This window comes from Corylus avellana, chromosome ca4 (assembly GCF_901000735.1).
Source record: "Corylus avellana chromosome ca4, CavTom2PMs-1.0".
NCBI lineage: Eukaryota > Viridiplantae > Streptophyta > Magnoliopsida > Fagales > Betulaceae > Corylus > Corylus avellana.
In genome coordinates, this window is record NC_081544.1 from 35,877,165 (window position 1) to 35,903,912 (window position 26,748).

The following is a 26,748-nucleotide window of genomic DNA, read 5'->3' on the forward strand; positions in this document are numbered from 1 at the left end:
CTCATAAGAGTTATACACACAAATATGCACAAGTAAGGACGAGGATCACCCATAATTAGAGATTACTTTTATTAATTTTATATATATGTATATTTTTTACAAAAATATGTGAGAATTTCTAGTCGAGGAAGAGACTCACATGAGTGAGAAGTCTTTGAAATAGGAGGCTCCCTCTCACAACCTTATGATATTATACTTGCTCATTTCTTTTTCAACACTCTTTTCTTTTTTAACACGAAACTATAAAAAATCTGATCCCATAACTAGTGGCTAGTTGTACATATAATAGGAAGAGTTTTAAATATGACTTTCAAACTATTTTACATAACCTTCTACAAATTAAAGAATTTGAATGTGAAGCCAATAGAGAGGTGAGAATTGTTCAAGGTCCACGGACTTCACTTTCCACGCATTATTTTAAGACTTAGGAAGCCCTTGGATCCATAAGAGTCATGACAAAAACCACATATAACTAGTGGCTCATAGTATAGAATAAGAAGAGCAAAAAATGATTTTTCCCTATTTTACAAAACGAGGAACCGGAGGTCAAACAATGGTAGGTAAGGTTCGGTGAACTCGATCGGTTCACACTTGGTTCCAACTTGCTCTTGACCTCGACCTTGACCTTTTCCTCACACGTACTTGGGTCACATCACGAGGGAGGCCCGTGCTAACATAAGCCAAATGGAAAATTATGTTGGGAAATAGGCCTGGGTTTGATTAGCAGACCGACACAATGGCCCATCAACAAGTTGGGCCATCAGCTAAACAAAGCCCTGATTAAACGCAATATTCACTAAATGCCCAACGGGCCATAAAGGGTAACGTACAATATCCCCCGTCTAATCTAATTCCACTTTGTATTTGCTTCTGCGTTACATATTCTTAACAACCCACAAGAACTGGAACAAAAGTAGAGTAAGTAGTGTTAATTATTCGTTGAAAGCAAGCATGGGCAACACGTTATTCCCAGTTGTCACGTGCGAAGCACAGGTCACACAAGTGGGTCGGCAGAAGTGGATCCAGGTGACCAACTCCCCTAAACCTTCGCCCCATATTCTCTTTAATTATCTACTTTCCTTCCCATCAAAGCCTCTCTTTAGTACTATTTAGTCTCTACTCTCTCTCTCTCTCTCTCTCTCTTTCCCTTCTTATATAAACACCAAAGTCTCTCTTTAGTCTGTATTCTCTGCCTCTGCTCTCTCTCTTCCACGATTCGAGGGTGCACAAGGATCGGAAAGGCTGAAGGATGTCGGACTGGGGCCCAGTGCTTGTGGCTGTGGTGCTGTTCATACTGTTAACTCCAGGTCTGCTTTTCCAGGTGCCAGGGCGCCACGGCTGCGTGGAGTTTGGCGGCTTTCAGACCAGTGGGGCATCCATACTCATCCATTCCCTCCTCTACTTTGGTCTCATTTGCATCTTCTTGCTCGCCATTAAGGTTCACTTGTATCTTGGTTAACCCCCCCCAACCCAAAAAAAAAAGAAAAAAAAAAGAGGAGAATTGGGGGGGTGTATGTTTTTATTCATTTGTAACATGATCGCAGAGTGTTCTATATGTGTTAATTCTAGTTATTGATTAATAATATTGAGAAGGCCAGGGCTTCTGATTTGACTCATCTTTAGTAGTGTCAGCTTACATTTTATGCCTACGCAAATTATGTTGCTTAAAGAGTTAAGAGCAAGAAAAATGATTTTTCAAAATGGGAATGAGCAACAGCCCAAGGAATTATCCAACTAGACAAAATGCTGCTTTCGAAGGGCTAGTGCATGCACAGGATCGGAACATTTATATATTCTTCGCCAATTGACATAGTGGAGGTGTCTCTGTCTGCTTATATATATAATAATTGGTTACTGGGACTAGGGAAAGCAATTAATATTTTTGTTAATTTCCATAATTAACATCGCGTAGAGTTGCGCAGAAATAGTTTAAATGAAGATAGAAATATAAATCAAGCATTTGATTTGGGCGCCTGAGCAATAGAGCATTGTGTGGTGATCGCAGCTGCGCGCATGTGCTGGCTTTTAATTAGCAACATCTAGTTAGGTGGTTGTATTGACACGGGATGAGCCTTATCCATTGTTTGATTGGCTGAGCTTATGAATGGACAAAATGCTCTCTTCTATTCTCAAATGGCTGTAAAAACCATATGCTTCAACACAGTACGTTAATTCTATGCTCATCGATGGCCGGTGGTACCTTTTTTTTAAAAAAAAAAAGAAAAAGAAAAAGAAATTCCGATCAGGATGGTAGCTAGAACTTGAAGAACCTTAGGAATTGGAGATGATATGATCATCAGCACCCCATTTATATTTAAAGGTAAATTAAGTGGGAGTAAGGGAGAACATGTGATAGTGATTGTAGGGATCCAGATGTTTAACAATTTTTTTACCTAAATTATAGGTTGAGAAAGATCTTATATAAAATTTATCTGTTTAAATAAATTTTGAATTATTTAACTACTTTTTTAAATAGATGAGTTCTATGTGATCTCGGCCACAAGAATAACTTTTATAAAGTCTTAATACAAACCAAATTATTTGTGTCATAGAATAAATAAAAAAAATGACACACCAGCCTAAAACTAAAATGAATGTTCAATAAACATATATCATATCTGAACCTCCAAAGCCAAGCTGAAGCAAACCCAAAAAGGACTTTACTTAAACCATACATGGTCTTTGTCACCCATGAAACAAAAAAACTAAGAAACACCTTTGCAAATCTGTATATGGATATATAATATATCTACATCTATAACATTTATATAAAGGGAAAAATACAAAATTTGTTCTTGTGGTTTACTTGATTTACAATTAACTCTTTGTAGTATCAAAATGAATTCAAAAGTTTATAAGGTATGCCAAAAAAATAATTTAGTCCATACAGTCAAATTCCGTTTACTAACTTAACAGATTATGATAACATAAAACGTTAGAACCAATAAAATTGTGATACTTGTCATATTTAAGTCAGTGTCACACTAACAAAATCTGTTAAATTAGTAGACAGAATTTGACGCTATGGACTAAATTGTTTTTTTTGGCATACTTTGGGGACCTTTAAGTTCATTTTGATACCACAATAAGTTAATTATAAATCAGGTAAACCACAATAACTAATTTTTCATTTTCCCCTTATATAAATATAGGAAAATAAAGATATAGAAGTCTATGATACTCGGAGAAAGTTGACAAGGACCCAAAAAAATAATTGAGCATATTTTATGATGTTTGGAGACTCAAAGAGTGATTGGATGATTTATAACACGTTTGAACATGCAACAGTGCAGATGATCACTGGAGTACAAATTGAAAATAGCTGGTAATAAGAAAATTATTAATGAAATTTTAACTGGAATTAAATTGTATTTTTAAATAGGAGAAATAATTAAAGTAAAACTCTAATGGAGGATGCTTAATTAGCTAGTTAGCTTAGCCTATAAAATAAAGGGAAGAAGGGAGAAATTAAGATGACTCATTATAGTTCATATTATTGAACAATATCGCCCACTACCATGCTAATAATTAGGCGTAGTCGTGACAGGCAATTTACGAAGAAAAGAACCAATCGTCCAAGGAAAAAAGAGCAGAGAAATAAACTAAAATCCTTTGATATGTAATTTAACACACTTAATTAAATGATAAGTTTCTCCATGAGAGGACGCTAGCTGTAGCTGATTGGTTGGATTAAAAAAGTGTTGCGAATATTTTTATTGGCATATATATTTTGAAATAATTGTGCCGTATCAGAGAAGAACAAATCCTATGACAAGTAATAAAAATTTGATAAATCTTGTCATCGCTAGGAAAATGATGTGGTCTTTTGAAAGAGCTCGAGTCACGTGTTGACGCGTACGCATGAGATTGGCATCTATGTGAAGGCACCCAACCCAAGATATCTTCTTCTTCAGATATACGCTCTGTTTTATTCCTTTCTTCCTTTCCATTCCAACCCAATTAATAGAAAACTTGTTTGGATTACTATATATATGTTCCTCTATTCATGTACGTGAGAGATCGAGTACTAGTGATCATCAGTTTCAGAGAGGAAAGAGATTAAAGCTAGAGAGAATTACGTGGAAATTAATTAATTAACATGGCGGACTGGGGTCCAGTGGTGATAGCAGTAGTGTTCTTCGTGCTGCTGAGCCCGGGGCTGTTGTTTCAGCTACCCGGGAGGGGCAGAGTGGTGGAGTTTGGGAACATGCATACGAGTGGGATATCCATCCTCGTCCACACCATCATCTTCTTCGGCATCATAACCATCTTTCTCATCGCTGTTGGCGTCCACATCTACACCGGATGATCAGCTAAAACGTACACATACAATTGGCTCGATCTGCCTAATTTCTGTTCACTGTTGCTGTCTTTGGTTGTTAATGTTTCCGGTTTTGTTATTTTGCTTTCAAGTTTGAACAGTGATTGATGATTAAATTTCTAATGAGAGGTTTATGTTGTGTTTAATTCGCTCACCATCGTTGGATGATAATTATATATCTAAGATACACGGAACGGTTAGGATCTTCAGGGACACGTTTTAGTTTTGTGCATTGTGTCATCTTCTTTTTATGATTATACTTTATCATGCAATTACCCAAATTAAGCTAAATGACATTTTTTTTTTTCTTCTTTCTAATTGGGTCCTCCTTACGGATTTTAATAATTGGAAACAAAAAATAAGATAAAAGGTAGGAAAATTAGAAATTTTACGTCTGTGATTTTGAAAAACAAATTAAGATAAAGGGGAGTCAATTCAGCATCAGTGCCACTGTCTGCGTACATGAATAATCGCCTGAAAATATTTGGTTAATTTTAATTTCTATGAATCTTATAATTAACTTAATCAACCTACCTGACTTTGCCGAATCTGACAGTCCGACAAGCAAGACGAGAGTTGGAGGTTGACAAAGCCCAATGGGCCTCAACATTTCCTAAAGATGAGTATTTGTTCAATTTCTCTTGAAAGAAATGCAGCCTTAGTTTTGGATCTATTTGCCGAAGTTGTCTTTGATTCCACATTGGATAAGGTCCAACTTGGCTGGTGATGGACTGGAATTTACAATTGGACCACAAATTTGCTTAAGTGATATCCAAAAAGAGCCGGCCATGTCTTAGCCCAATTAGACTCCTAATTCTTACGCCCCAGTTACTGTTGCAAGGCCCATGGTTTCATCCATGTTCATCTGAATTTGGATTTCTACCGATTTGTTGTTCAGAGTTAGTAGTTAAAGTAAAAAAACATTAAAGAGCCTTTATAAGGACTTTTTCATATTGCTGTTTCTTGTAAGCAATGCTAACCATTCCTCACCAACCTGCTAAATAATATTGCGTGTTGGAATTTTTTTTTTAATATTTTTTTATTCAAATAAGGGAAACCGGGGAAGGGATTGCGTGTTGCAATTTGCAACCAACCAGTGAGGGCAAATGCAGTAGATCTCAATTATGTTTGAAGGGAAGCAAATAGTAATGGCTCATTTATGCGAGTTGGAGATAATGAAAATGAAAATAAATTATTTCAGCATTACCTTTTAATAATAATGAGAATCGTGGGGTTTCCCCCCCTCCCCCTTCCTCTCTTTCCCCCTCTTTTTCCTTGATCTGTTTTCCCCTCCCTTACCCATTTTCCTTCCCCTCATCTCTTCCCTGATCTGTGTTTCTTTTCTTTTTTGTGTTTGTTTTTGGATTTCGCTTTCTTTTCCCTGTTATTGTTCTTTGTTTGCTTGTTTATTTTTTCTTGCTAGGTGTTTGTTTGGGCACACTTTGTGGGTGCCGCTCATGGGGGATTCACTCAAACTTCCCCCCAATTTCTTTGAGTGTGCCGCCGATCTCCTCCGCACCAGCTTTGCCGTTTACTGTCTTCTGCTGGGTCTTTTCACGCATCCCCACCGCGATGTGCTTCCAACGCCATCTACGCATCGGTTTCCGGCAAGCACACGATCGGCTTTTCTTCCGGCTGTTGTCATCTGCCTAGTGTGCTCCTATTTTTAAATTTTTAGTTGTATTGCTTTGATTTTCCCTGTATTTTTCTTGTTTCTCTTGCTGCTTGTAATAAGGCCATGTCCTCTTTCTTGATCTCCTCGCTTGTTATTTTGGTCCAGACTCCTGGGGTTGTGGATGTGAACGATATCCTGGCTTTCGGGTTCAGGAGGATGTGTGTCGGCATGGGGTCCTTTTAATCCCAGGGTCGAGGAATAAGAGTTACCTATGCATTAGTTTGTGTCTGCCTAACGCAGATCTGTTATTCCAACTGAAGATTAGTTATAGGTTAGCAGATGTTTTGCGTCTTTGATGTGTAGTCTTTTAGTTACGACTTTGATCTTTTAGCTTCGGCTAGAATATTTTAGAATGTTATGTTCTATGATTGTAAGAGTTTTAATGCTCGTGATTCCTCTATTAATGAGATAAGAATGATTTTCTTTAAAAAATAAAAAATAAAAAAAATAATGAGAATCATGAGATAGTTGTAACAACTAGCCGTGATAAAACGAGCCAGGGCCGGAAGAAAACCCCAAAAGAAGAAAAGAGACAAGAGTGATAAAACTGACAGCCCACCAACTCATTATTTATTAAGAAACCTCGATTCCAAGCCTCCAGATCTGACTCTGAAACAAATAAGCAAGCTTCTTACCATTCTCATCCTGACCCACAACCAACCTTATCCCTGAACAAGTCTAAAGTATACCTCAATACCAGGCTTTTTATTATTAGGAAAGAGTTTTTCTCCAAAAGGAGTGATACAAATCCTAAATTTATTTTTTAAGAGTTGATTCATAAATAATATATCACCATCTCATAAGATAGTCACAAATAATTTAGAAACCAACTTTTGATACATTATTTAGGAGCCAACTTTTGAAAAATAAATTTGAGATGAGTAGCATTTCTCTTCCTTCAAACTAGGTTAGAGTAAATTCTCTAACTCAGTTTATAAAAATGACATGTATTTATTTTTTTAATAATATGTGAAATGCACATACGTTTTTAATATTATTTTTTTTTTAACTTTGTCCCTATTATTTAAAAATACATGTTCATCTCACATGTTCAAATAACACATATTATTACAAATTGTGTTAAAAAAAATTTCTCAAACCCAATTAAGAAGAAAACTCTATCCTCATTATTATATTCATTTTCTACTTTGTTATTAATAATTGAAGCAATAACTGCACACCCAACTCGACGCCAGAAAACCATGATCCAATGAGGAAAATGACTTTTCAAGAAAAAAAAAAAAAAAAAAAATTCTAATGTAACATAAAGGAAAAAACAGTTTTAAAAGTTTTATATTTTAAATTATTTGTTGATATTTTTATTTTGAAAGGAGAAAACAAAGAGGATTAACACTCAAAAAGTATATTTTTAAAAACAAGCCTGGTTTCACTTCTTTCATCTCCTCCTTTCATTTCTATCATCGCCGTCTCTATGAAGATAATAATCAGGATCTTGTTCCAAAAAGATGGGAAAAAAGAAGAAGGTAAAATTGTATATATCCATGAAGAAGGATACATAAAGTTTATAGTAAAACGAAATAGCATAGAAGAAAGAAACTGGGAATAGCCCTCCTAATTCTTCTCACAACTTGGAATTCGTTTGGCAGTAGTAGTGTAGTACATAAAAATCTTTAACAATTCACTATATCAACTAATATCCACACATCCAGTAACTCATAAATAAACAATTATCCACAAGCTAGAAGAAGCAATACACTGAGGGACGTTGCCGCCACTCAGATCCTCCCCTACATAATTCTCCGAACCACCTTTAATCTTCACAAAAGTTTCCATGCTGCAGAAATGGGAAATCATAGGGGAAGAAAAAGTTAATCAGCAATCTTCCAAACTGTTTAACATGAACAACGCTGCACATAAATAGTAAACAAAATCTTATATTCAAGCAACTCCACCCCCCCTCCCCCTTTCCCACGATTTTTCTTCCCAACCTGATAGGAGATGCGGAGGGTGCCTCAATTTTTATTCATCTCATGCTTGTCATACTCCATTTACTAGTCAAGATAAGTATGCGTAAAGGAATGTTCAAGAACTATGGATTTTATGTGACTAACATTCCTTATCAGCATCACAGTACAAGCAAACTCTCTCAGCTGTTGTGTCTCATAGATCGATCATTCAAGGTAGGTAACGTAGAAAAATCACTGATAGCATGATCCTCAAATACCATAGTTTTTGCCAAATGCGATTTCATATCAAAACTTTAAATACATATTCATGTCTATGTTAAATTAATAACTATAACTAAACAACAATACACCATCAGAAAAGTAAAAAAAGGGCAGGTACTTAGCCTTTTGGCATTAAAATGAACAATGAAGACTTGTATATTGTTATTAATTTATTTGTTCATTGACAAAATAAGCAATAACACAACACTTGGGTGTCCGATCATTTGTCCGGATATCCAAATTAACATAATCAAGCAAACTAACAAAACAAAAAACATATCAACTGTTATCACACACTAAAAACTATATAACAGCTAAAAACTATCACAGAATATATAAATGAGAGCTAAAAAGATAATCCCATCTTTGCCGTTGTTAACTACCAACATAAAGTATCCCACATATCTGATAAAATGAGATACCTTTCAATCAATCTAAAACCTGAAGTCCCCCCCGCTCCCCCCCCTTCTTTTCCCGCCTTTCTGTTCTCTCCTTCGCTTGTTGGTAAATCACATAATTATTCCATATCCAAGAAGAAGAAACTTTGTACTATTTGCTTGATAAGATATCCACACGGCAGCAAAAATCATCTAGTGTGTGGTCAATGAAGCCGGGCCTACTGACAGCTACCGTAACTTTTTGACCTATGCATCTACGGAATCTTTCCAAATCCTGCCGTTAAGCTGAAATTCACACCTTCTCTATGCGTATACCTCACATGTACAAAGATTCCGATGTGAAATGAAGTCTTATATGAATCAAAAAGAAAGTGCGGAGGACCCTGAGATTTCAAATTCCTGTAAAAAGAACCAAGGCCATGGATGAGGCAGAAGAGAAACAAGTTAAAAAGTTTTGAGCTTGACTATGATTGAGCAGGATGAACTGTGAGGTGGAAGGACCAAGAAGATTTTAAAAACTTGTATATTTCTTGTGCAAAAATGACATTCGCCTCAATTGCCTCTTAAGCCATGACATCCAATTGAGAAACGTACACGCTACTATTCAAAAACAATTTTCTGCATAATTAATTTAAATAATTATTCCTAATTGCATATAATTCCTAAACCCCACCAACCCAAACACCACGAGAACCAAACACGAACCCAGACCCAACACCAAGATCATAAATTAATTGATTTGTAAAGTACTCAAATCGGAAGAAATCTACAAAATTCGCTTAGCTTCCCAATTTATAAGCAACTCAATTCCCTTTCACACGTGCTGTCCAAGAACCAAACAAAACATACGGAACAGAATCTCCGAAATCCGTAAGTATTAACCAATTCCTTGGCATAATTAGCAAGAAACAACGCAATAAATTCCAATAAAACAAAGAAACAAACACCAATTTTACACAAACCAAAACACATATATACCCAAGAAATTGAGAATATCTCTCACCAGGAATGTCCTTTCGCGGCGTGGGTGGCGCCGTGGCGTAACAAAGAAGCGAGCGACCCAACATGGATAGGGCCGAGACGATCCCCGCCACGTAGAACACCATGACCAGCCCGAGAACCCATGGCATCAATATGAAGCCGATGAAGAAGGTTACCGACCCGCAGAGCATCAGCGCCAACGAGATCCCCAGGAGCAGCGAAGCGAACCCCGCAGGAGAGATCTGTGCCGCCGGAGATGACCGCCGGGACGTCGACGACGACGACGTCGTTGACACCGCCTCCGCCGTAGAGTGGTCGGGGAACGGGATCTGAGACGGCGGGGATCGTAGGATGTTGAGGACCAGAGCGGAGAGCTCGTAGAAAACCCTTGATTGCTGATCTTGCTGCTGCCTTCTCATCATTTTCGTTTTTTACTGGGAAAATGGAGATTTTCCGACGAAATCTTCGAAACCCTATCCGATTGAGAAAATTTTTACGAGGAAGATAAAATCTTAACAAAAAAATTCGCGAAAAACGAGGCAAGCGGATAGACTCAGAAACTTTATCTACAGCGGTTCAGTTGATTGGAGAGACTTCAACGTTACTACAAGTGGAGAGTTATTAGAGGCAAGGGTTTTGTTTGTTTCCCAGGAAATTCTTCAGACGAATTCTAGAAAATAGAGATAGAAAGTGAGAGAAAGAGACGCGGCGGTGATATTCTGATTGCAGAGTCAGCTCTGGTTCGCTTTTTTCGAAACTCTTTCGTTTGGATAGGGAGAAAATTTCAGATACATATGAAAAGAATTTGTGTGCGTGGTGTTTGCTTCCAATTGGGCTCGTGCTTTATGTGGCGGGTAAGATAACGCCGACACGTAATAAGTGCGCGTTTACAGAACGCTCCGTGTTGTGGAGTGGGTGTGATCTGTAAGACCAGAGTGATTATATGTGGCCAGGTGACGTGGGACCTTATCTTCAACGAATTGTGGACAGCCTCACGTATATTGATTAAGCGCGTGGCGTAATGCGCAGATTCCTCGGGTCGCTCGCACTAATTATCCCACAGAGGATAATAACTTTGTACTTGGGGCTGAATGTGGTTTTCACAATTTCACCAGAATTTTAAAAATATTTTATTATTCGGTATTATTTTTTAAAAATTGAATAATTTAATTTTTTTTTTTTTTCACATAAATATGTATTATTCAGTATTCATCAATTGGAGTTAAGATTTTGGACTAAACAAACAAATCTGCCTAAGAATAGAATAACCTCATTGGTATAATATTATAAGATAAATGTTTTAATTATAAATGTTTTCTACAAACGATTGTCGTAGAAACAAAATAAATGGAGATAAATTTCATAAAATACTCATGAGTTTTGAGCAAAAACTTCGTGAAAATAATGGTATTGGGCAGGTTAGATTTAAATTCTTTTTAGAATAATATATATATATATATAAAGAATTTCTAGATTTACTCCTATAATTATAATTAGGAAGAGTCAATAATTGTGGGCAATCATGTTTTGTATAGCAACATGGTTTACGGGCAAAGGCAGCTAAATTTAGTACAAAGCTTGGCAATAAAAGTTTTCTTGTCGCGACTCGGATGTCTTATCGCCTTAATCCTGAATCTTATGAAAACTGAAAGACCCACCATCACGGGTTAGCCTCAATTAGGATGATAGTTTTCCTCGTGAAACATGCACTTAATTTTTAAGTCTATCGTGTTTTAAAGGATAAATTATGATATGGGAAAGTGAAGATATGGATTCCCATGCTGATTAAAATATTAATATAGTGTCTTCTTAAACTATTTCAAATTATATAATATTTGATAGTTACGTTACAAAGTCAGGAAGATGACTCCCCCTCTCCCACAGTGATAAGAAACAAACAAAAAAAAAAGGTCAGGAAGAGGACATTCATTAAATACTTTATATATTTGTGGCCCTGTGGCCTGTGGGATTGCAATTGTGTGAGTACTTCCTGGGGCTGTTCCTTATCTATAAGTAGAGTTAATTTGTTTTTTTGCTATTAAGTTGTTCGAATTTCACAAGAGGTTGCGGACCCACCTATTCCTAACAAGTGGATCTATAGGTATGGTTTGAACAGTAATTTTAACAGTCCCACAATTGTACTCTCTGTTCTCTTACCGATCCTTAATTTTTTTTTTTTTTTTAAAGCAAATTAGAAATGAGTACAAAAAATTAAAACAACAGAAAAAGATGAAACTTCACAATAACAAACAACAAAACGAAAGAAACAGAAGCCTAAGATAGAAATTAATAGTTTGGCAATTGTATTTATATAATATGATTGCTATCAGTGTTCTAACTAACTTGGTCGATACTCTCACCAAAAAATTATTAAAAACCGTACAACTGCACACCCATTTGAGTGATAACCGATAACAGGTAAAAATATATGGTAATTGGTAAAGAGTGAACAAAAAGAAATCATAAATTGCTATTATACATCTCTCTTTTTTAACGACCTTCACCGATTGAGGATTCAAAATCAAATTTTTATGCAGACAAATCAACGGAACGGATTATTTCGTCCTTATATTTTGAGTGGTATTTTTTGTTTTAGAAAGTTGAGGTTTAAATAAAAATTGTTATGATGGGATATAAAATTGAAAATTATTTTTGTATTTTCACTTGTTTGTTATGATGCGCTATAACACTTTTTAAAACAAACTAGAAACTCGTTTCAAAAATCAAAACACTCACATAAAAAACTAAACGAAAAACACTTTTGAGCGGCCTATGGCAGCCGTCATGAACTTTTAGTAACCCAACATTGGCCGCAATTAACTTTTTTTGAGATTTTGTGACAATTGCCATGAAGCTTCAATAACCTTGCACCATTTTATGTGAAATTTGGACAGCTGCAGCGGTCTCCGTAAACTTTAGGTGGTCTTACAGTAGTTGCCAAGAACTTTTGATAGTCCCGCGACGGTGCTATGAACTTTAGTCAACCTTATGGTGGTTGACCATTTGGTGTGGACTATCGTAGTAATTGTCACTAGGCGATCACTACCCTGGAGTGTGAAATGTAATAGTTTGTTTTTATTTTATTTTGGGAAAATACTTCATTTTAAAAAAAGAAAACAAAGGAAAAGATAAAAATAGAAATAAAAATGATTGCAGTATGGACCACGGTGGTGGCATTGTGGTATGGCAATCCTAGTGGTAGCTGTGTGAGGCCTCTAGAGCTAACTAACGGCCACTGCGAGACTGCTAGAACTAACCGGTGGTCACCAAATCCGTCTGACATGCCCTGGCAGGCCACCAAATTTGTCGGTAGGCTCGTAATTGTAAATCTACTTGGTTAAGTCGTATTTGAGAAAAAAATTCAGCATTTAATAAATGAAAGAATAATAAAATAAAAAATTTATCAAACTATTTCAAAACACTTTTCAAAACTTTACTATTGGCACGTGGGTTAAGCAATGACTTGGGAAGACCAAGGGTTAAGCAATGACGTGGGAAGCCCAGAAAATTCGGTACGATAACTTGTGAACTTGGTGGTATGTTGCTTTAAATTTGAAATGTCTTGTCAAACCCTACCACCTTGGATTCCAAGGACTTCTATCAAATATTAATATTTAAATGTTTGATTTGGTAGGAAAGTGAGCGATTTTATGCTAATTAATTTTTGTAGCACCTAAACCAAATTCATTAATTTAAACACCTAATTGTTGACAAAATGAACACTTCTTTCGTAGAGGCATTGAAAGAAATACCCTTTCATATCGAACGTCATTATTAGAATTTAGAGGAGTGAATTTATTTTAGTTAGAGACAGCTAACAAACTTTTGAATGCATTATGAAAACTGCTCCTCCTCAATAGAAACCCAAGCGTTGTTAAAAAAAAAATAATAAAAAAAAAACACAAGCAATGGTCAACTAACGTGAGCTTGCTAATTACCGACTTCTATACGAACATTAACATGATTTGTTTGGTAACTATTTCATTATTATTTTTTTTTCATTAATAAATAACTTTTTTTTTTTTTTGGGTTAAAATTTCAAAATTCGTATCTAGTTTTAATATCCCACCAATCAATTCCCTTTTCCCTTTTCTTTCAAAATTCTTTGCCAAAAAAATGTGCAAAACAGTTGACTAGGATTGAGAAATTTTTTTGTCATTGTGTTTCGCTTCTGTAATAGAAAGTTCTTCGATTTGTTGTAACAAAAAGTCAGACCACCTTGAGTTATTTTTTTGGTTTTTGTTTGTTCTGTTATAAGTTTTTCCATATACTAGTTCAGCTACCAAGGTATAAAACCTGACTTTGCCACTTTATACCCCTCAGACAAATTTGATTGATTGTCCATTTTGACCATAGACCGCAAATTTTTATCATAGCCCATATTCTAACCATGCACGGCCCAACACAAAAATGGACCACGTTAAAGCAGTGAACCTTAAAAAGGCGACATATTGCATTACTGCCGTAAAATGAGAGAGAGAGAGAGAGAGAGAGAGAGAGAGGGGGCTTAAGCCCAATGAAAGTAAGGCACTGAGAGAGATAATGGACCATAACAGTAGGACATATTTCTATGACACTATTAGGGATGACTTGTGTTCCTGGATTCAAATTGTGATAAGGCATAAATATGCGATTGTATATTTAACTATAATTCGATCTATTTAATAAATAGATCAGACCTTTCAACTTTAATTCGTTAATTTGAGTAGGATTTGATTGTTATGTCAAAACTTATAAGCTATAAATGTTACATGTTAGGTCGTGTCAAGGCATGGGTACAAGATTATATAACTCAATTTAAACTCAACCTATTTAATTAAATGGGTCATACCCTCAATCATAACCTACTAATTTTATGTTAAATTTGTATACCATTTGCGGGTCATGTCAAAAATGGTTTACTAGAACGTGCAACTGTGACTAGTGCCATTTTTGGTATAGCTGAGAAGAAACTATAGGTCTATAAAGACACTAAAATTAAACTGCTTTAACACACTCCAAAGGTTACAAAAGTCAGCGAACCTAGTTCTCGAGAGCGAAGAAACCCAATATAGAGGAGAATGTCCGCCACTTGGCGGTGAGGTTACAAAAGTCAGCTTTGATAAGAGAACCTAGTTCTTTTTCACACACTTACACGAACCTAGTTCTTGAGAGAGAAGAAACCCACCCAATATAGAGGAGAAAGTCCGCCACTTGGCGGTGAATGTCATAATTAAGGCAAATAATTGGGAATTGCATGCATTGGCATATGTGTCTTAGAAGTGAGTGATTAGAGTGTCAGCAACTCACCTTTTAAGCATGCATGCGGTGCCAAGTGTTCCACATGGATGTTTGCAATCTTCCAAACCCTACTAGTTACCACCACCACCACCTCGTGTTTCCTCGTCTCTGTCGCTCTTCTTTACCACATGGTGTAAGAAACTACATTGCAAACATCTTGGTAAAGGTCGGGTGATCAGATAAACATGTAAGAAACTACAAATGGCATCCTTGAATTATTTTATTGTCATAATAAAGAACCAGAGCACACAAGATTATGAATCACTCGAGCAATGGAGACGCACTTAGAAACCAACTTTTAAATGGTACACGGTAGGCTATTTCATGCACTCAAATGTTCAAAAGGTGACCAGTAAAGAGTATCAGAGGCTCCTTTTATCACTGCAGGTTATGTGAAGCACCTGTTGATGCCAGCTCTAACCTGCTATGGAAGCAAACGTAGTGTTGCTGGTTGCGGAGGATGAGGCAAGGGGCTGTTTTCATGTAGACTTAACCCGATCAACACCTCAGCTCTGCCTTCACTATTCTTCATCGCTGCAATCTGTAAGTAACAAACAATCACCCCAATAATGATTTAGTTCTCTTGGTTATCTTGCCACTAGTAATGCTTTAAACAAAATAGTTCAAAAAACTGTGGCCTTTTCTTTTTATCTATGCTTTTACCTCTCTCTCTAATAGCTCGTTTTCTTCTCTTAGCATCCTTTCCTGTTCATAGCAAAGGAGACACAATTGGCCAATGCATTTAAAATACCCGTATTTGTTACATGCTGCAATTCATATATAAAAAATACAGACAGATACATGCAGACAATCAATTTCAGAAACTGAATCATGCTATGCTTTATATTTCCCAATTTTCTTCATCTTGCTCTCAGTTATCATTTCTGGTGCTTTTCCAAATAAAGCAAAGTTCTTGCACTTTCTTTCTTCAACTCTTTTTCTACTAGCTCATTCATGTAGTTGGGATACATGATGGTGATGATTTTTGTGTTCACATTTATGTACAATACAAGGGGCTATGTTTGCTATTTCTTACAGATAATTCAGCAGTTCGTTTTTTTCATGTTAAAATCTGAACTGAATGCTTCCTCTTCACGATGTTCTATTAATTGCCTAGGCCGCAGCTTTAAATCCCTAATCCGAAAGTTGGCCAGGGTAATCCAAAGGAGTAGGCATGATTAGATCATTTCAGAATAGTGGATCTAATAACAAAACCAGACAACCTACAACAAAGTTTGTTAAAAGCATATCTCCAAATTCTTGGGAGTAGATTTAAACACCAAGATTTTGAACGGTCTGATGGGTTCATGAATGATATAAAGTAGAGGAGTATCGAGAGGGATAATTGGATATACATCTCTATTTTGGTATTCTACTATGACATATTGTAAGAACCATTAAAGCAGGCAAGGTTTCATAGACGGTACAAATGACCCAAAGATTTTGAACTAGAAGCGCCCCTGCGGGGGGGGAGGGTTTCTCAAAAAATTTGGGTATGAAGGAAAATAATTTCATTGTATGATAAGCAACAACTACCAAGTGATCATCATTTCTTACAAAAACCAGAGGAGGCAGTGTTCAAGCCTTACTGATTTAAGAAGCCAGCTAACTGCAGGGTTAGATAAATGTGATGCAGTAAAAGTTTCATGTATAAGATGAAACTTTGTCCCCATATGGTAATCAACGTCTTATAACAATTAACTGTGATCCAGCTGATAAGGGATCTTAATTCATCACATCACATTAACCATTTTGGGGACTCACAAAAATATACGAGAAAACTTATCCTTCAAGATTCAAGTGGAGTCCTGATATGGTAATCAATGTCTTAATAAGAAGTAACTATAGTCCAGCTCATAAGGGATCTAAATTCATCACATCACATTGACCTTTTGAGGATTCACAAAAACTAAGAGGAAACTTTTCCTTCAAGGTTCAAGTTGTGTAATTAACATCAAAAAATGAGGTCTGCCAAGTAAATATCCCAAAGGAGCAATGTCAATTGCATACCTTTTCATGAAGGCTCATTATGGACTCCATCATCAGCTGTCTCTGAAAAAATAAATAACAATAATGAATAGGAATAGCAATATAACTTGTCCAGATGGAATCCTAGGTCAAATGATACTTTCTTGTGCAGGCAGAATGGAGCACAACAATACAAAATAGCAGACAATTCCGTGCTGCATAATTTTCCCGAATGGATATTTGACTTTAGATCCTGAGGACATAGTTTAGTAAATTATTCCTAATGGAACTTATTTAAAATAGGTATTTGTCAGAATTTAATTCTTTTAATCAGTAATACCTGAAAGAATGACCCCAAATGGTAAATGACCATGCCTCAAGAAACGGTAGTCATTAATTAAAATCTCCCCTTTCTCCTCTCCATGAAGCTAATTACTTGTCAAAAAAAAGAAAAAACTAGAAAGACTTAAATGCATTATTTTCACTCAATGTAGTTACCTTAGCCAGACGGTACTACCATGACTGAGAAATGTTACCTACAATGATTGAAGTTGCATGTGACTATTAGTGGTTAAATCTTAAAGCTGCAAGGATCCCTTAATATTTACAAGCCGATGCTTTAAATTCGGTAGGGGAAAGAAGCGAAAAATGTTCATACGGTAAGAAATTTTTGATCAGAAAAAAACAAAAGTCCCCAGGGAAGAATCTCTGACCCACATTCCTTATGTTTCAATCGTTAACTAGATAGTAGAACAAGCCTAAGAAGAGTTACTACAGTATAAAAGCCAGAGACATTTGGCTAGACTACAAAGAACAGATTAACGAAGAAAATTGTTGAAGACTATATAAAATGCCCTGGCTTCATGTAATCACAGAAATTTCAATAAATTATGTGTACAAGAATATTTGGAACAAGATAGATCTGGCAACATGACTTCCTATACCTGCTTATATCTCAGGGTGCACTCATGACCTTGCTCAAGATGATGGAGATTTTTTTGAATATAAGAAAACAAGTGGACAAGCCGGTAGAGTTTCCATTGTGCTTTGCAATATCTGCCTGAACCCTATGGTGCTGCTAAATAGAAAGCCATGCACCCCAACGCAGTGTCTGGAATCTGACTTTCTAGGTTGAAGCAAGACACAAATGCCACATTTTATAGCAGACTTGTAGTAGGATTTGTCTAGAAGAGTCCTTGTAGGAGTCAATAAGCTTTGATGAGCAATTGGTCGTTTAGAAATTTTTTTATAAAACTAAATAAGATGGTGTGAGCAATAGTTTAGTTGCAATAGGGTTAGATTTAGGAGATTGTTTTGGTGTACGAGTTTAGTTTCATTTGCCATAAAGAGTAGAAGATTGAGATAAGATAGACAAAGTATTTTGTAACCAATTTGTCTTATTCTCCCGTCCTAAGTGGAGTTAGTTCAATCATTTTCAGTGTGCAATTATCAGTTGTCCATTAATTGGTATTAGAGCCAGCGATATCCCACACTGATCGTTTGAAACGACTCTTGGAGCATAGCGTTGATCATTTAGAGCAACTCTTTGAGCACATGTTGTAGCAGCTTGCAACATCACGTACCGAGTTCAGAAGTTTACCCTTGAGAGGGAAATGTGCAGAAGAGAAGACAAGGGAGGAGAAAAAAACCATAGGAGGAGAAGACAAAGATGAAAGATGAGAAACAACCAAAGAAGCCTGTGGAGGAAAAGAAGGCTCTGATGTTGAAGCAAGAGTGTCGCCTCCACTCCACGGAATTGGCATTGGCTAGGAAGAAGAGGAGGAAGCGATATTACCTCTTGAGGATGAGCTAGCACCACTGTGGAAAAAGATGAGGAGTCACAATATTGTGAAACAAGACAAATCCAACTTTGTGACTGAAGCTCTTGAAAAGATTGAGGGCAAAATCCCTAAAATTGCAAGGTCCCACATGCATATGAGTTAGCACATGCAACACAAAAGCAGGAACTTTTGGTGGAATTATATTATACAGAGCTTCAATTGTTCGGGGACTAGCCCTCATTGAAAGAGAGCTGGTTAGTGGATATCATACGATGAGGGGGGGTATTTGGTTTGGTCTTGTCTACAAATTCATTCTTTGAACCTTGAGGACAAGGCCATAAGATGTTCAGCAGCAGATATTGACAGAAGTAGGTTTGGAGTAGGATTTGTCTAGAAGAGTCATTGTTCCTTCAATAAGCTTTGATGAGCAGTTTGTTGTTGCAGTGGTCTAGTTGATTGTTTAGAAGAGTTTTATAAAACTAAATAAGCTCTTATGAGCAATTGTTTAGTAGGATTAGGATTAGGAAATTGTTTGAGTAGGAGTTTGGTTTCATTTTCTATAAAGAGTAGAAGATTGAGATAAAATAGGCAGAGTATTTCGCAATCAATATGTGGTACTCTCCCCCTAAGTGGAGTAAGTTTAGTTATTTTTAGTGTGCAACTATCAGTTATCCATCAGCAGCCACTATTCAAAACTAACAGAACAGTTGAAAATCATATGGTACTACAAGTACAACTCTTAGATAGAATAGGATGAGAAGAGTGATAATATAGCCCAAATCTGGACATTAATGAGTTTTATGGTTTGCCAGCATTCCATGTTCTAGATGCAACACTCAAGGGTTTACATAATGTAAGAGTTTATAATCTTCATTGAAAAAAAGGAAAAGACAAAACTGACCTTTCTAGATCTCGTGTATGTAAGTGCAGTATTAAACTTTTTTTCCAGCTGCGCAAGGTCAGTCACACTCAACTGCTCAATATTTGGCCCTTCTAGCTGCCTAAGGATGCGACATTTTTTGAATCCATCAACTATAAGCGATATGCATTTAGGAAGAGCAAATATATAAGGAAAGAATAGTTACTTTTGTACTAGTTTTAGTAGCTCCACATGTGATTCTTGATTTGCATATTCTGGATGGTAGCTCTGTTGACAAGAAACTTAGCAGTTAACCATTATGTATCAGAGACAGCAGTCCTTGCAATAATACGGTACATGCCCTCCTTGCAGGGCAAAAGAAGAATATTACACCAAATTCATATATGCAGCGACAGAAAACTTTTGCATCACTCTTTCCGCCTCCAAGAGAAAACTCAGCATCACCGTCACCATTATGATGCCACAGCTATTCCCAATGAAGACTTCCATAAGAGAAGTTCGCTTGTTGTCCAAATCTAGTACTGATTGACTGTTTTCTCTCATTAAGTGGAGGTTCAAATACCAAATACATGTTAGTCAGTGACAGCAATCTATTATGTACAAGTCTCAAATTATTAGTCATGCTTGATCTTAGAGAGACCTTAAATGTGTAGTTGATACAATTTCCATATAAAATACGACCTATACTCCCATCACCATGATGACAAATAAGATGTATTACTAAGAAAGCCAAAAGGGACATTACACAAGTATGGAATACGTCAAATAAGTCTACCACCAAAGACATGCCACCATTTAGAACATCGAGGGTCCATAAAATCAAAGAAATGGAGATGGGACATGGAGGGCCCCTTTTGTATATCAAAATCCAGAAAAAAGGTATCAATTTGGAAATACAAGGTTATTGATCATCTCACTAGTACCATTAAATCCATCTCTGCACGATAACAAGGCTCACTAAATGCATTAATAGTCTAGCAATTTTCCTAAGTTTTGCCTGAGCTCAAATTCCACCTAAACTTAAAAAGGGCATGTCTTTACACGCATATGAAATATGCATTTTGGACAAGGTCAAGTAGTTCTCCCCGATCAGACCCAACACTTACCCTGAGCTAGCAGTTTTGCCGTTCTCAACGATTACACATGGATTCAGAGGGGATCTAACAATTAAACTTCCTCTGATTAATTATCCGAAAGTAGCTCCTTGAAATATCAGGATAATTGCTTTGGGTATTAATGTATTTATAAGTTTTGTTTCGCAAGCAATAGAAACTGTTTTAGGAAACAGGGGAAGAAACTAATTTCCAGTCATTGAATTTCATTAATAAATTATTCAAATGGATTTATTAAACATTTTGAGTTACCTGATGCAGAATTTTTTTCTCAATCAAATAGTCGTCTAACTTCGAGACTGTTGAAAGAAAGAAAGAAAAAAGAGAGATGTGGAGAAGTGAACTGTATTGTTGTGTGTGTTCTAACTATACAAGGAGTATGTCTATTCATATAGTCAAAGATGACCCACTGATACAATGTACAAAATACAAGTAGTAATGAGAGTAAATATCCTACATAATTAAATTATAAATGAGGAAAATATCATGAAATTAATTACAGGCTCAAGCCAAGAAATCTCTTCTAATGTGGGCAATTATATTAGAAATCCTAAGGATATTCTAACTTCCTCGCAAACACAAGTTGGTGCTGTAAAAATCATTTTGAGTGTGGAAACAAGCGCATGAAAAAGTTGAGAAGGATGGGTTTTAGAAAGAACATCAGCTAATTGATCAATAAAGGCAATAGGACAGAGGCAAGGAGTTCCATATTATAGATGATGATGCGCAAAATGGCAGTCGATCTCGTAAGTTCATGAAAAACATCATTATGTGTGTAATCTGAATGGCATTCTGATTGACATAGTAGATAGGGCAGCTAGTATTCTGCGATACACCCATGTCTCGTAGTAACTAGTGGAGCCATAAAAGTTCATAGGTGGCGTCAAGTGCACAATATTTAGACTCAGTACTGGAACGAGCAACTACAAATTGTTTCTTCATTGCGTCAAGAAATGAGGATGATCAATGAGGCCACCTAACCTATCAACATCAAAATACATTCATAGATAAAGGATGAAGGAGATGAAAAATGAAGACTCTGGAAAAGGGTGCCTTTCACATAGTGGAGGATCCAAGAATAGCTTGGTCATAAAGTGAATAGAGCTTAGTGCAGTCATAAATTGGCTAAGTGAACCACATAGGCAAGATCTGGTTGGATGACTATGAGGTAGATGAGACAAACAACCAGTTGTTTGTAGAAAGTAGCATCAAGAAGTAACTCACCATCAATAGCCCGAAGTTTGGTGTTCGACTCGAGAGGACTGACAACAATTTTACTGTTTGTTAGCTTGACGTAGTAAACAGAGCATAGTGTGGTCATAAAATGAACAGAGCGTAGTGCAGTCATAAATTGGCCAAGTGAACCACATAGGCAAGACCTGGTTGAATGACTGTGAGGTAGATGAGACAGCCAACCAATTGTTTGTAGAGAGTAGCATCAGTAAGTAGCTCACCATCAATAGCCCGAAGTTTGGTGTTCGACTTGAGAGGATTGTCAATAATTTTGTTGTTTGTTAGCCCAACTCATGAAAGAAGATCAGAGGCGTATTTGGCCTAAAAGAGAGTATTGCTCTTGTGTTCTAACTATACAAGGAGTATGCCTAGTATAATTCGTTAAAAAAAAAAAACAGAGTAGGCCTATTATAGTGAAAGATGGCCTGTTGATACAGTATATGGAGTAAAAATAATAATTAATGAGAATAAAGTCTCCTACATAATTACATTAAAAAAATAAGACAAACATCATGATATTAATCATAGGCAACTAGGGCAAGAAATCCCGTCTAATGCAAGGCAATTATGTTAGAAATCGTAAGGATATTATAACATTAAGTACAAGAAATCCCGAGGATATTCTAATAGAGATGAATGAAAAAGTAACTACTTACTTCTATGTCATTAAGACCATTGGATGTCTTCATTTCTTCTTTAAAGCGACTCCGGTGACGCTCAAGGATCTTAGCCAAGCTGAATAATAAGAACTAGTTACATAAACCTTTGTAATTAGAAATTAAAATGTAGATATTATTGAATTACATTGAGTAAAAAGGAAATGTAGATTCTAGTTTACATAGATATTTTGGAAAATGAATTGCATTTTGTATTAAACAGAAAGATATAAGAATAAAGAGACACAAAAAACATTTATAATCTTTTCAAGAATAATAATATTGGGCCTTCAACATATATCGTACTCCTCCAAAATCTCTAATAGGATTTTGGTGAAGAAGTGAAACTCTTTGAAGAACTCTTCAAAGGTAAGACACTTCGGAGCAGTGAAACTCAAGAAATTACTCCGCTATAGAAGATTAAATTACAAATAATTCAATTTACAAAATATTTGCAAATAACTCTTGTACCGAACTTGTTTGCTCCTACTGCGGTAGCTCCAAAACTCCGATTGTAACTCCCTAATCCCATATTGGGAAGATAAGGAACAGCCCACATAGAGTAGGTGGTCATGAGTGCTAAGTTCCACATTGCCTAGTTATTAGGTAAAACTGGGCTTTACAAGGAATTCTAGGGAAACTGCAAAATTGACTAGTCATTTTTAGGTGATAGCGCATAATAATATTGGAACTTCATTATATGTACTCCTCCAAAATCTCTAATAGGATTTTGGTGACGAAGTGAAATCTTTTGAAGAACTCTTCAAAGGTAAAACACTTTGGAGCAGTCAAACTCAAGAAATTACTCCCCTATAGAAGATTAAATTACAAATAATTCAATTTACAAAATATTTGCAAATAACTCTTGTACCAAACTTGTTTGTTTCTACCGCAGTAGCTCCAGAACTCTAATTGTAACACCCTGATCCCATATTGCTAAGATGAGGAATAACCCACATAGGGTGGATAGTCATGAATACTAAGTTCCACATTGCCTAGTTACTAGGTGAAACTGGACTTTATAATGAATTCTAGGGAAACTGCAAAATTGACTAGTCTTTTTTGGGTGATAGCGCAAATGTGGCTATCGCTTTTTCCTGGGTCGTTACACTGATCAATCTTCTCTATTTGATTTTCTCTTACGCTCAGAAACTCCAGGGGTTGAAGGTTAATGGTTTTCGGGTGTGGATTATCAAACTACAATAGAGATTTGGAAGAAAAAACTTAGAACTCTGAGTTCGCTCTTGGCTCACATAAACATCGGCTTCAGCCACCTTGAAAGTCGTGCATAGTAAGCCTTACATACCCTAAGCCAATATCTTAGTTTTTTGTCCAAATCAAACACTGAAATGTGTGATTCTTATGGCAGTGTTTAGACGGATAAGTAGGCTCATTCGGACTAGGCTAGGGCTTCACAATTTATATCCTAGTGGCGGTCATACCTGCACCAAACAGGCTTGAAAACAACCATCTTGGGACTCGTATGATCTTCACCTTGTCTAGACCTGTAGTAAATGGCCTTGCAAATGAGCTTATCAAGAGCTTCATATAATCCGAACCCGAGGCTTTCAAATTTCCTTTTTAAGAGTACTAGCAGCAGATGCCCTAAATGTCATTCTCTTTCTTATGTTTAGGGAAAATTTAAAATTTTTTTAAAAAAAAAAAAAAAAAACCACAAAAACCTACTCACATTAGATTCCCTACATTTAACCAACCCTCAAGGGTTGCTACAGTATTTTCCAATGTGTAGGGAACCACTTTATACATTATTTTAATATAAATATTTCTCTTTCCTCTCTCATCTTTCATCTTTTTGTCTTTAATTGGGGATTGTGTTGAGATTTTGTGAAAATAGTGAGGGTAAGTAAGAAACTTGTATTTTGTAAATAAATAATATTTTAATGGTATAGGGAAAGGTAAAGGAAACTATTGTGAAATATATTTTCATAGGGAATGAAAAAGTAGTTTTGTGCCCTAAACTTAGGAGAAATCAAAGGGAAGTTGCTACTAGTGCTCTAATATGGCTCGTCTGGACTCCTATCAAACGAGGTTCTCAAGGGCTTCTTCAATTCAACTCTTACGTGACTCGTTCAGATGAGTACCGAACGAGTGTCTCAGTAGCTTCTTAATAACAATACTTGTCCAAACGGTAGCGACCAATATACTGAATGAATTCCTCGGTTCTTCATCATTTTGATGGATTTTAGCAATCATACCCAAGGCTACCCCAACCAAATTGCACTTACATACAATAATTTTTGGCATCAAATTAGCCAACAGAAAACCTAACATCAACAAATGGCAGAAGAATCAAAGCTTTAGTGATGCAAATGTGGACCCCTTAAGCTCATCTAGACTCCTTATGGGAGTGGACAAATCACCCCTACAGGACAAAGAGATGCTGAACTGTCCGATACTGAGTCGATGGTGTTGGCGTATCTCAACAGAGAATATCATTGAAAGAATAGAAAGAATCAACATGATTAGGCACAACTGGGGCAATATTGTGCGGTGTGCAGTAAAACGGGTATAACATTTGCTACAAGTATTAGAATCGCACATAAGGCCTCAATCTAAAAAGCTCTTTTCGGTGCACCAATCATGAAAAGCTCTTAAGTGAGCATTATTTTTGGACTCAAATCCGTTGTTTCCCCCCTGAATCAGAGTTTCAAAATATTTTTTGCAATTTTAGGAAATATTTCAATTAAAACCTTATGAAATATTTTATCACCGAAATCCTTGTTTTGATTTGCAGTTTTATTTTTCAGAATTAGACATTTTTATCATTTTTTTGTAATTTTTGGACCTTTTTAGCTATTTATGCCTGACTTGTGGGCTTAGTTTGACATTCGAATTTTGAGTATTTTTCATAGATTATCCTCTTTTTACTTGGGGATTTAGCTAGGGTTTGTTCTCAACCCTATTCGACTTTCTTTTCCTTTCTGAATTACCTTATAACCTTCTATTTATTATTCTATGTTGTTAGAGCAATTCTTATTATGTTCAGCATCATTTAGCCACCCTCAAAGACTATTAATTAAGGATGGTTCGGTCAACCACAAGGAGAGCCACTCCTTTTGGAATGCGTTGGCTAGTTCTGTCTCATCATTCTTATGTGCAGTCGCGTGTTAGGCATTGAAAACAACTGACAAGAGCTGTTGGTGCTTAGCACTAAAAACAACTGCCAACAAGTTGGATCTTCTTTACCACTTAGCTTGATCCAATGGGCGATCCTACCTAGCCCTGCCAAATGAAAGATACGTTCTTCGGGTTTTCTAGTATTCAGCGTCTTTAAATGCAAAAAAAAAAAAAAAACACGATTGCCAATATGAGACAGAACATACAACATCTAATTACGAGGCTGACGGCCTACATTCTGTAAACTACAGCTGGAACCTTTAATGTCTACAATAGAACAAATATATAAGTTTATGAAGGCGACAAACTTGGGAGAGAGCAGAGATTCCTCACGAATGTAACAAAAGGCACGTGGAGTGCAGCGGAATCATGACGAAACATAACAAACCAGAAGCCATGACAAAAATTAAGGAAACCCTCTAAGGTTGTATCCCTCGGACGTCCACTAACAAGTAGTAATCAAAAAACTAGCAATAAACTAACATTAGCACCACATTCAGACAGAAAGGATGAATATAATAATCAATTTAAAGAAGATCAAAAAAGTTCAAAGCGATTTTTTTTAGTGAACTTAAATACGCAGTTAAACATTATAAACAAGAATAAAAATGCATAGAACATTTTCAGTGGAAGTAGAGAAAAATGGCTTTGGAGCTTCTCTGTTGTTTACGTTTCCTCGATTTTCAAAAGCTCAGAGGAATAGTTTCGGACCAACTATACAGAGTGTAATTGAAGCGTAAAAAGAATACACAGAGAAAAAAGAAAAGCAAGTTGCCTGTTGCCGCTACAGAACTCGTAGAGCTTGCCACGGCTGGAGAAGACGATGAGAGCGACCTGGACGTCGCAGAGAATGGAGAGCTCGCGAGCCTTCTTCATCAAGCCGTTTCGCCTCTTCGAGAAGGTCACCTGGCGACTGCTCTTGTCCTCGATCCGCTTCAGCACCACTTTCTTCCGCCCCATTCAAAGCCCTAATTGCTCTCTCTGTTCCGTTATTTGTTTTTTGTCTCTCCAGTGTCTCAGTCTCGAATGAAGATTCCGGATCAGAGCGGATATTATTTATAAGCAGAGAGAGGGAAAGAGATGGGATGGTGGAATTAGTGGAGACTCAGACGATTACCATTTGACACGTGTTCTTC

General features: G+C 36.4%; 3 protein-coding genes across 4 annotated transcripts in view; 1 reads left to right on the forward strand and 2 right to left on the reverse strand.

The window, feature by feature from the left end:
- The window catches only part of LOC132178487 (uncharacterized), a 5,974-nt gene extending 4,515 nt beyond the window's left edge, over positions 1-1,459 (forward strand). The window contains exon 2 of the mRNA XM_059590915.1: positions 1,322-1,459. Within this exon, the coding sequence (XP_059446898.1) occupies positions 1,322-1,459 (138 nt within the window). The remainder of the gene's footprint in view (positions 1-1,321) is intronic.
- A 6,004-nt stretch (positions 1,460-7,463) lies between these two features.
- On the reverse strand, positions 7,464-10,387 carry LOC132179613 (uncharacterized). Its single transcript, XM_059592356.1, has 2 exons — positions 9,587-10,387; positions 7,464-7,791 (listed from the first exon to the last, which is right to left on the reverse strand). Exons 1-2 carry the CDS (start codon positions 9,984-9,986, stop codon positions 7,775-7,777), a joined length of 417 nt encoding a protein of 138 aa, XP_059448339.1. The 5' UTR covers positions 9,987-10,387; the 3' UTR covers positions 7,464-7,774.
- A 4,134-nt stretch (positions 10,388-14,521) lies between these two features.
- LOC132177176 (agamous-like MADS-box protein AGL27) lies at positions 14,522-26,748 on the reverse strand. Of its 2 annotated transcripts, XM_059589420.1 has the most exons (8): positions 26,388-26,748; positions 22,475-22,553; positions 19,679-19,740; positions 19,495-19,594; positions 16,855-16,896; positions 15,508-15,549; positions 15,266-15,385; positions 14,522-14,985 (listed from the first exon to the last, which is right to left on the reverse strand). In XM_059589420.1, exons 1-7 carry the CDS (start codon positions 26,570-26,572, stop codon positions 15,269-15,271), a joined length of 627 nt encoding a protein of 208 aa, XP_059445403.1. In that variant the 5' UTR covers positions 26,573-26,748; the 3' UTR covers positions 14,522-14,985; positions 15,266-15,268. The 2 variants fall into 2 exon arrangements, with proteins under 2 accessions (XP_059445403.1, XP_059445402.1); XM_059589419.1 differs by lacking the exon at positions 14,522-14,985 and having other exon boundaries at positions 15,037-15,385; positions 26,388-26,747.